This window comes from Diachasma alloeum, unplaced genomic scaffold, assembly GCF_001412515.2.
Source record: "Diachasma alloeum isolate Michigan unplaced genomic scaffold, Dall2.0 Dall_scaffold_00662, whole genome shotgun sequence".
NCBI classification, from domain to species: domain Eukaryota; kingdom Metazoa; phylum Arthropoda; class Insecta; order Hymenoptera; family Braconidae; genus Diachasma; species Diachasma alloeum.
The window spans coordinates 151,624-163,129 of record NW_021680794.1 but is presented as its reverse complement, the minus strand read 5'-3'; the positions used below and the strand labels follow the sequence as shown (position 1 = coordinate 163,129).

The 11,506-nt window shown below is 43.1% G+C and overlaps 1 protein-coding gene across 1 annotated transcript in view; it reads left to right on the top strand.

Annotated features, from left to right (window-relative positions):
• Positions 1-741: 741 nt before the first annotated feature.
• LOC107044028 (serine/arginine repetitive matrix protein 1-like) overlaps positions 742-11,506 on the top strand; it is an 11,191-nt gene continuing 426 nt past the window's right edge. Inside the window, exons 1-2 of the mRNA XM_015265764.1 lie at positions 742-865; positions 1,190-1,805. Of these exons, the coding sequence (XP_015121250.1) occupies positions 742-865; positions 1,190-1,805 (740 nt within the window). The remainder of the gene's footprint in view (positions 866-1,189; positions 1,806-11,506) is intronic.

The window sequence follows — 11,506 nt, the reverse complement described above, 5'->3', positions numbered from 1 at the left end:
GTTGAAATCAAAGGCGCGCGACTTTGAACGCATTTATGGGCGCAATGCCTTGAAATGAGCGCCGCGCCCTTGAACGAGCGTCTGATTTTTCCCGGTGTAGGAATTATCATTTATGATGATCTGAATCTGATCAAAAATCAAAATCAAAATGATCTGGACCAGCAGTGAGCATTACACTTTGTAGAACTGCATCGATCGATGACTGATGCAATCTTCGATCGAATGTTTGGAACTTTTCTATGAGTTTAGGTTTCATAGCCCTAAATTCTAATGTAGTCTGCTAGGTAGCCGATAAAGTAAGCTGTCGGCCTACAGAACCAAACAGTCAAAAAGGCGCGAAAGAAATGCTTGTTCACACCTTTTGCACTCCATACGACGATGATTTGATTTAATCGAACTATAAGAATTGAAAGTTTACAGGACGAACCCACAATTACAATCAGGTTCTCCACGGTGTCTGTACAAAAATTTTATGATACATGTTGTGACATATTGAGATCGATCAATACGTTGATTAGGATAATGCTATTATCTTATTAATATTGTTCGGCTTTTTTTTTGTTTGACTATTATATTGTTCGACCTTCGGTCGACAAGCCCATTGAAAAGGGAGAAGAGACCCCAACGACAGAAGTCGTCTCATCTCAATCGGCCCAGCGCCTCCGAGATGTTCGGCGACCAAAGCAGCCAGAGGGACGCCCAGAAGTCCAGGTCTCAATCCCTCTTAACCGCCTACACACTATGACGTTGAGTGAGTTCAAGCCCCCGAACTCCTCGACCCCAGAGGTCGACTCAAACTCCGACCTCCTCCTGATGGACGTGACGGAGGACGACCGACAGCTGGAGGTACTCACCGGAGCGTCGAGTAATGGAGGGGCACCCCCGAACCCGGTAGCACCCCCAGCTCATCAAAACTCGGGACCCGCAACGTCCACGGGAGCCACCAGGAGACCCAGGACCTCAGTGGACTCCACGACCGCCACGACAGGATCCTCAGCTGAGAGGGCCGCCCCCAGGGTAGTACCGCCTCTCTGGCCCTCACCTAACCATCCGCTTTCTACCTCCTGGGCCGATCAAGTAGAAGAGGAGATGAGGTGGTGAGAGGTTCGAGCGACACACCGGAGGGAGAGTCAGGCGACCCGACCAGATCGCCCTCACCCCCTATACCCTCTATACTCCTCACCCCTAGAGGACTGGGACAAGGAGGAGACACCCAGCGCAGAAGCCCCAGGGAAGAGGAAGAGACCCACAAGGAGGGGAGGCAGGCAGAAGCAGATCGAGGCAGCCATCGCACGCCAAGCCTCAGCCGCCGCAGCCTCAGCGGCCGGTGCACCAACTGGGCAGAGTGCTCCTACCCTACAGGCAGCACCCCCACAGGTAGCACCCCCTCAGGTAGTGCAACCACCCCCAAAAATCCCAGCAGGACCTCCACCACCCATGCCTGAACCTCAGTGGGATATGCATTGTGCAGTCCTGAGTAAAGGAAGAGGCAGGGGAAGGCTGCAGTACCGACACATGGCACACACCAACCGCAGTCCCTCACCCCTCGGGGGCGAATGGAGAATAGTCCCTGCTCCCCAGTCCAAGGACCCTCAGCGTACCTCACGGAGGGCGAAACCCGAGAGACCTCGCCAGCAACCCTCTCAGGCTCGTCAATCCCCACGTCGACGATCCCCCGAGAGACCGACCCAGGGAACTCGGCCAACATCTCCACGACCTCGACGAAATCCTTCGCCAAGGCGAAGGCATTCCCCGTCGAGACGACGATCCCCCAGGCAAAGAGGCTCCTCTGACCACTCACGAGAGTGAGAGCAGAAGCGCTCACCAAATCCCTCCGGTGAGGCTATGCTGAGCCTCGTGAAAGCCCTCACTCAGCAGCTGACAGAGAGCTACATAAGGGAGGACCGACCATCCAGCCCACCAAGGAGACGACGTTCACCCCCCGGAGGTGCCCGTGACGATGAGCCTTGAAGGCGACGCTCGGAGGAAGATCGCTACTCCCCCGATCGACCAGAGAGAGGTGATGACCGCCACGGGGACCGGCGAGGTCACGAGCACTGTCGTCATGAGGATGACCGTCGTCAACGCCAAGACTCACCACGTCGCTCTTCACCGCGACGAGGATACGAGCCCTCGAGAGGGCACTAAATGCCCAAAGGCAGTGGCCGGCCAGGGGGGAGATCCCCCCCATCCGTAAGTCCAACAACTCCGAAGGGAGCCCCTCAACTGAGCAGTGGCCCCAAAACCCGCACCTCTCCAATTGAGTCGCAGCGGACCCCTACCGCTCCTCAATTAGCGAGACTCCAACTCACAAGCATCATCTTCAAGTCCAGAGAGCTTTTCCCCGGAACGGAATAAGCCCAGACCCCAAGCCGTCAAAGCCCCATGGACTGTACTAGCTGTGATAGAGTTCCAGTCTTCGGAGAAGCCACGACTGATGCCTCAGGCTTCCAGATGGACTGCGACTCTCTACCTGACGTAGTCATAAGCACCATAGAGTATTCAATAAGAATTAGGATAGGGTAAATTGTACTTCCCTGAGAGAGGAGAATAGAAGGAGCTCCGTATTTTCCAAAGGAAGATTAGCGTGTAGCCTACATTTTCTTTCGCCTCTAGGTTTAGGGGCGTGGGTTCGGTTTCTCTTTTATTTCCAGCACACTTCTCTCTTCTCTTCCACACCATCAGACGTTCNCTTTTATTTCCAGCACACTTCTCTCTTCTCTTCCACTCCATCAGACGTTCGCACGGCTAGTGGAGCCTAGACCAACCGAGAGACTATCACCTCTACCCCAGATGCACGGACAACAACGGATAGGGAACGAGAAGGAGGGAGGCCTGTGACGGAATTTTCGAGAATTCTGCCACCTGTACACAACTTCGTCATAGAACTAAATAAACCGTAAGAGTGAGTAGGTAAGTGTGAAGTTATTTTGACTTTTTCAGAGAGAGAGTCGCGATTTCCTTAACCCCAAAGTTAGCACCCCTACCGAAGGGCGATGCAATACCCCTTTTAGCTCCAGCTCGTAGAAACCGGTCTCCAAGAACATCAGGAAGGGCCTCGCGGGGAATACAACGTTCGATTTGTATAAATAATCAAATTCACGTGTCGATACACCTTAAAAACGAATAAAAAGTAAAATCTCCGTTTCAAGTCATATTAAAGTTTTGTTCTCTTTTAGTTTCAGTTATCTTTCTGGTTTATTTCGGATTTTAGGGGATTGATTTTCGGTTTTATGGTTGAGGGAAAATTTACAGTAATTGTATTTTCCGAGTTATGTTTTTGTATTTTGAAATCTCGCGGATCCTGAGAAGGACGACGATCCACTGCGGTTCAGAGCCGATACACCGAGCTTCCCGGTGAGATCTCGCTGATCTCGTTGAGTGCGGCTGCTGATCACAAAGGTTGAGGTGAAATACTCACGCNTGGAATCACCAGTGCAGCTGGAAGGCCATGTGGATGAACATAGCCCACTCGTCTGCATGGATCGCCATGGGCTATTCTCTCTTTAGATTTGTTCACGGTGACTCCAGGATGACTCCCGGGAGAGTGACAGCAGCGAAAAGTGCACTCACTCAGGTGTGAAGTGCATTCGCGAGGAGAAAAGGCGAACAACTGTCTTTCCGAACCTCCAGATACCTATCGTTCAGTCATTATGGATAAAAACCCCTTGTGTTAACTCATAAAAAATATAAGTAACGGCGAAATGCCCAAATAAGTTTAAAACCCCTTCAAATTGAAATCCCCACGTGCTCGTTTACATGAGCCCGCCCCAGCGGCAGCTAGACGGTGTGCCAGTCGTGCCACCCAGCTGAGAACCCCCGCCGGTTAAACGCAGTTCACGAGAGAGTTGGACCCGAGCAACCACTGCGACGACATCCCCGAGAATATCGACAATGATCGAGAGAGTTGGTAGAGACCATCGCCGAGGGCCCACACGAGGAACATGGTAAGTACATTTTTATTCACCATGTGCATTCTCTCCCGAGGAGTGAAGTGCATTTATTCCCAGTATGCCCAGTGATGACCTCCGGGAAAAGTGCACCGGCGTTCACTAGAGTGACACCGAGATGCATTCCCAACCACCAAGACTCCTCCGAGCGAGAGGAAAAATGCACCAGTGAGTGCATAAAACCCTCGTTCGGCTTCCTAGACCTCTCCCCAGTGATAAAAAACCCCAGTGACTCTCCAGTGATAGTGAAAATGGGCAGTGAGACCCAATAAAAGGCCGCACATGGCCCATGCCCTGCCATGGCGCCATTGTGCCCTCTCCGTTCACCTGGAGGTCTAGTGAACAATGAATGCACCTTCTGAGTGCGTAATTAGTTCACTAGGCCCCTCGAGAACGCATGGGGAATGTCCAGTGCCAATTCTAGTGGGAAAAAGTGGATAAAACAGGCCCACAAGTGCACACATGCTCCCCACGTGCCGTGGGTGACGCTGTCGTGCACCTGGCGGTTTTTCCTCTTTCCAGAGCGAATTGAAGCCTCAAATGAGTGCTCTTCTAGCTCAGTAAAGTTCCCCCAAGGTTTCAATTTATTAATTTAAGATTTCTTGGAAGACGAGACCCCGAAAATCACGACAGTGAAGCTCGTGAGCTCCAGGAATTTTCTTGTGACGCCACGACGCTCTTGATAAGGGACGGACTCGAATGCGGGTGCAAAATGGCACTCTTAAGTGACATTTGCATATTAGAGTCCCTCGCCCATTAATTGTCATTTATTATTCTGAGGAGATTCGCCGAAATCATCGCATTGGAATTGATATAGCCTTCGGATTCTCCAGCACTCAGTAATTAATTTTCTGATTCTTCCTTTTGATTTTTCTGTATCTTTTGGTAAATTCGCGACATCCTTCCTAAGACCGAGCGACCGATCCTACCCCGCTCTCCGAATACCTCCGAGCTAGTCGAGCTAATTCCGCAACCTCTCCCTTGATCTCCCCAATTATGGCTAAGTTTTCGTATGGTTCTCTTTAATGCGGTTCGTTGACACCGCTGGAACAAAAGTCAGCTGGCGCCCGACACCATTTTTCTCGTTTTCCCGTTTATTTCGTTTATTCGGTTTTCGAGGATTTTCGTGGGGGACATCGAGGAGCAGCGGCCGAAGGTGACAACACTCCGGCTGTTTTGAGTTTCGCATCGAGTTATGGATAAGTCTACGGTTTATCTTTCAAGTTTTGAGGTTCACGTTGGTTAGTGCCGTCACATGCTAAACAGTCTAATGGAGTGGTATAGTTATTCCCTCAACTACAATAGATGGGGATATTCCACAAACGTATTTTAGATCTTAGAAAGTTGGAAACAATTGGTTCTCTGAGAAAGTCTCATCATCGCTTTTTTTTCATTAAAACGAAGCCAGTTCTAGAAGACTCGAACCATCGATTAATTCATTATTTTATTCTGTTGGTGAAGGAGGATGTTATCAAAATCTAACATATATTGATACTAGGTCGAAAATGGTTACTGCTGATAATTACACCGATATGCTTGATTTTTTTTATAAAAATCCGCGTATAAAAATAACTTAAATTGGGAAAGTTACCATCTGATCATTAAATTTCACGGGGTGGCATGGGTATATAATAAAATATTCGTAATATACGATAGATATGGTTCGAACATTTGAGAAGTCCAATTTAAGTACAACAATGTACTGTAGCACCGTCCCAATGGCCATTTTCCAACAAATTTTCAGCAAAACACCACTAATGCAGGCAATAATCGCTGACGAATTCCCCTAATGCTTTCCCACTCAATTCGACGGCAAAATTCAGAGAAGGTCAAAGGGGCCTAAGATTAATATCCATCAGTTGCAATACTCATGGAACACAATTTCACTGTAAAACGACACCAAGTTAGAGCAGCAATTGCACACGCTAGGAATGGTGACACAATCAAAAAAAGGATAGCAGAAGATCAAATTCCTTTAGACAGGAAAGATATCGCTGTGTGTATTTTTTAGAAAGTGTCTATCCACACGCTCCACGGTCATTTTTACCGTGGATATACAGGAGTTTTTACCGTGGATATGCGGTAGTTTTACCGTAGATGTACGGTAATTTTTACCGTGGATATACGGACCAAATAAGGTAATTTAAGCCTCTAGTGCTCTTTTTAAGCCCTGGTTATTTTTACCGTGGATATACGGCATTTTCGAGGCGCATCTTTCATGGGTTCCACCGTGGATTTAACCCTCCTGAACTGGCTCAATGAGTATTGTGCCGCTCATTTTCGAATTTTTCTTTTTTCAATGAAATGAGAGCCAATAAAAATCTGAACAAATTACAATGCCTACTCTCAACTATGTTGAATTGATTGGCAATTTTTATTCCGTTCACACTTATTCTGATTGTTTACCCAAAAAGTTTAAAAATTCGAATCGCTCAGAGTCCCCGTGTTTAACCTCTAAAAATCTCATTTCAGCCGAAAATCACATCAACTTTTTGCATTGATCGCGACTTTTTTCCTCATTCTATCGTTATTTCTTATTCACTGAAAATTCAAACCTTCTTCTAAACCCAAAATTAATCATTTTTTTCATTTCTTTCTTTCACAAATACTAAAAATGCACGGGCGGCACTTTGCTAACCGAGCCAGTTGACTCGGTTGGCGGTCGAGTGCCAGTTCAGGAAGGTTAAGACCACGATAAAAGGTGGAATGATTTATTCGCACCAAACGAGTCTTCTTAATTGTTGCCACGATTCATTAACTATTTACGAATCGTGGTAATAGTTAAGAAGTCTCGTTTGTTTGCACTAAATCCTCCTATGAGTGTAGAAACGTCCAGAACCAGCCGGAAAATCATTTCAGCAATATTGAAATGTGATTATTCAAGATGTTTCTTACTCCAAAAAATTTAGGATTAATAATAATACAAGTTCGAGAATATCTTGGAACATTCTTGAAAAGTACAGAATCTTCTGGAAAATTCAGGAATCATCTAGAAAAAGCTCTAATTGATCAAACCTCGATAGATTTTTGTAGAAGCTTATGAGAGAACCCAGAAGATTCTAGAATAATCTCAACTATCCCAGATATTTGTAGAAATTCTCTGGACTATTCAATGTGCTATGATCGATCCTGGCACTCACCGTGAAGCGAGTCAAATCACTAGTCTATAAAACAGTAAATTTAGTCATTAAGTCATCAATATCATTAATAAAAGAAAATTCATCAATATCCATGTTTCAACTGTGTGGGATCAAGCCGTGTGAATAGGCCTATTCACATGGCATTTCCCAAAAAACTTAGAAAATTCATTCAGAAAAAATTATTATAGAAAAAATTGAAGGATCATAATTTATATTAAAAAAATACAAATGTATTGACTTTGTTCTATCGAATATCCATTAAAAAATTGCATGGCAGAGTTGCATAATTTCGAATAGAATCAGCACACAAAAACAGAATAGTTTAATAGACTTTCAATAGAATCCGTACAGCACTCCAATAGAATTTCAATAGAAATTGAATATAATTTCTGAGAAAGCACTAATCTCTCAAATTTTTTCGTACAGGTGAACACTGATTTTCATAGGAGAGGTCCAGGCAAAATACGACAGCCGGGCACAATAGAACACCGGGGTAGAATCGCCGCAATCATGATTTATTTAGGTGTTTTAATCCCGTAGTTGTCTAAAAAGTATCAGAAATTACCCGTATTGACCCACTGGATGGTGAAAAGAACTGACAAACAATACAACAAATGCTGCTGTGCCGTTTCGCACGGCTGTCTCATTTTGCCCGGACCAGCCTTATTTCAAAAGAAATTCATTCTCATTTTCTGACTATCTCACGTTTTATTTGTAATGAAAAATAAATTTGTAAAATCGTCAATTTGTCATAGATTTTTTATTTCGTTTAACCAACTGATAAAAAGGTGAAATTATCATAAAAACGATTTGTTTTTATAACGCTGTTTATAGTAGAGGCATGTAGATGAAATCCAGCCGGAAAAAACGTATGAAAAAATACATGAAATAACTCTTCGAATCCAAGAACCCCTCATGGTTTTAATTTATTCAGTTAAATATCTAATTTATGATCATTTGCCTACACTCAACTATTGTCAATGTATAAATTTTTTCGGTGCCGCTTGATGATTCGTAATTTCGTCAACTTGTAGGATGATTACAGTTACTTCCAGCTGTTACAATGAGTCAATTATTTTGTCCCGTTGATGTAAAGTGAAAAGGGAATAATTATTGGATTTAAACATCCTCATTTATCTAAATCGCCGCTGTATAATTCATTCCCTTGGACTTTCGATAATTAATCAAAAATTAATTAAAGTGATTCAAAATTAGGTTCGACGTCGAGAAGACTAAACTTCAAATTCCTACTCCCATTTTTACTATTCTACACATTTTACCTCGATTTTTGGACTTCAATACCCATGCAATAACTATTAAAATTATTTCCCCTGTGAAACTCACAGATTTTTTCAACCTCTCTATTGCACAGTTAGAAAATACAATAATCTCCTGATTTATTTCCAGTTGAAACAATAAAGTTCGCATACTATTTTAAAAAATAGACATTCCTTCCATATTAAAATTGCGGTCTTTATGATGCCAGAAAACAATAAATTTTTACCGCTTAATATCCAAAAAAAGTGATGATTAAACATTTTTAACTGGAACTTTGTGATGAAAGTGTGAAGTCTGTGATAAAGTTATGGACTAGGTGTTCTTCCTCCTACAAACAACAATCGGAATCTCCTGGGATGTTTGAAAAAACATATAAATATATATTATAATAATCAGGAACAACAATTAATGTGTAAACATCTCAGTCGGAGGGTCGGAGTGATTTAGTGGGATCAGTCATCATCTAAAATGAGAAAGAGCTAGGAAACGAATATTAGGAATGAGGAATAGAACTCCATAATAATTCTACTAGTTCTCATTCCTAGATACTCTTTCTGATATTTTTCCTCCTTCCACATGTGAAAAAATTCAATACAACAATCTACTGCTTTTCTCCAGAAAGGGTATTGAAGTTCTATAGGAATTCTATAAGAATCTATTGGAGTTCTATTAGAATTCCGTCGAAAGTTTGTTGAAGAATTCTATTTAGCTATTGCCCTGATCCTATTGGAGATTATGCAACTTTGCTGTGCGATTTTTGATAGATGTCTGATGGAAAAAAGTCAATAGATTTTGATTTTGCTATGTAAATTATTCTCCTTGAATTAATTCTACAAGAATACTTGGGCATGAATTTTCAAAGTGTTTTCCACTTGGATTTCGAAATGAGGAACAAAGCGGAATACAGCCGGAAAAACTTGGAAAATTTATGGCAAATCATTTTGATTCTAAAAAATCTCAAGAATATAATTCTTATTCTTACAGAAAAATCAAAATCTCTTAACTCTTTTCTATAAATTATCTATTTAAAAGAATCACACGGAAAAGTTGTATAGTATCCAATAAAATTAGCCCAGAAAGTAATAGAATGTCGAGGAGAATTTCTATGGATTGTGACATTGTCTGGTATTCCTAAAATATCAGGCAATGTGAAAAGGTGCATGTTGAGACAACAAGTGACAATCGACGTAAATTCGTTAATCTATCGAATATTCAAAATATATTTATTCCGGCTACTGCAGTAAACTCGAGATGATCCTCAATAATAAAAGAAATAATTCGTAAACAATACTTTCCTGAGAACTCTTCACTATTTAGACGCACGCAGTGCCATGTACACCGTTACCTATTTGTTGTCCGGTGTGCTCGTGCTTGATCTAATTTATTTACTCTATATCTTTGGAGGAGAGGATATTGTTCAGTAACTAGAAAGATTATTGACTAACTGATAGGTCTATATTCTCGAGACTTGATATAAAATGATTTTAGAAGAAAAAAACAAAGGAATTCCATAAATGCGGGTCGTCACCCAGAATAATAACAATAGAAATTGAATAATGCTATCGTTCAATAAGAAAAATAAAAGAAAGAAGAATAATCAAAAATGATAATAATAATAATACAAAATGCCGGAAACTCCGTTTCACCCAACTCGATACAATCCGAAAGAATTATGAATCAAAGATATTTGTTGAAATTTTTTCCGGAGAAACACTGAAGAGGCTCATTTGTTCATTTATTGATTTCTCAATGGTAAATATACTGTGAGCAGGTCCGTAGACACAGCCTGGGCTTCCCAAATGCCTGTTATCCGCGAGACTAGCCACGATATCTTTCTCTTTCACTCGAGCCTCTGGAGAACAATCAGACAAAATAAAAAGATGAAGAATACAATACTAAATCCGAATGATGAATAAATAGAATAATCCCTATTCAATACCAATTAATTTGTCCCAATATTATCTGTAGCTTAGACGCTAGTAACACTCACAATAAATTATTGTATTTCGCTCCGGTATGCACCGACTCGATGGCCACGCGGTTTTATCAAAATGGAGTCGATAGTCTCCGTTCCCAACGAGATTCCTCCTGCCAGAGAAGCTGACAGGAGCTTCAATGAGCCCCAAAATGGTCTCGTACTTACTAATGACCCCATCGCACCAATGAGAATATTTTATATGTGCACACTCACTCTAATCACTCGTCCTGATCCAATATTACGCCTCGATTCCGTCCCTCGCCACGAGTTCGCCCGATGAATACAATATTCGCCTGAATATTTGCCGCCTGTATTTCGCCTCGTAATTGCTCTCAGTCGCCTCAAAAACCTCCGGATAAGGTACGGAGAACCTTGTTCCTACCTCCGTTGTCAAGTTTGCACGAAAAGCTTCTTAATTGGACCCACACAATAGATACGAAAATTAGAGAAACTTAAAGCGATGCAAAGCGATTCACAGTAGAGATGGAAGTAATGATGGAGAAGGCAGAAGTAATAATCGCCCTCTCCGTCTCAGGCTATGTCGCTCCATTTCTGTCCGGCCTTGACATTGGCCCGGATTTGAATTATTGGCCAATCCTGGCCCCAACTACATAATATCGCCGGTCACGTGCTATGCGGTGGCGTCTTCTATTCCTTCAGGTGTGGATCTCTGGTGTCAGGTGGTATCTGACGTCTTTCCAGTATCGCCAATTGTCTCGTCTATGAGTCGATTGTGTTGTGCGTGTCACTGATTAGGTTGGGTGGGCCCGTAACGTGCTGCGCCCTGGTAGTGTGTTTCAGGGCCCTCGCGAGATCCAAAATCCTCCGGTTGACATCGTGTTGACATGTGTCCGTATCCCGAGAGTAAATAGGGGAACCTCTGGTGTTTTGGTGGTGAAATTTTTGGCTTCCAGACGGTGTTACTCGTTTACCAGGCCTGCTGATGCTCCTCTCCGGTGATTAATGACCCCTCGATGATCAGGAAATGAGCTAGGACTCCTCGTTGACATTCTTAATCTCATTCACTTACTCCCAATCATTCATAACCTTCCACTCTAGTGACCGGAGCATGCGCGTATTATTTATGTTTAATTACTTATTTTCCCCACACGTCCAATCGAGGACTAAACGAAGCCACTTTGTCACCCCCCCCCCCCCCC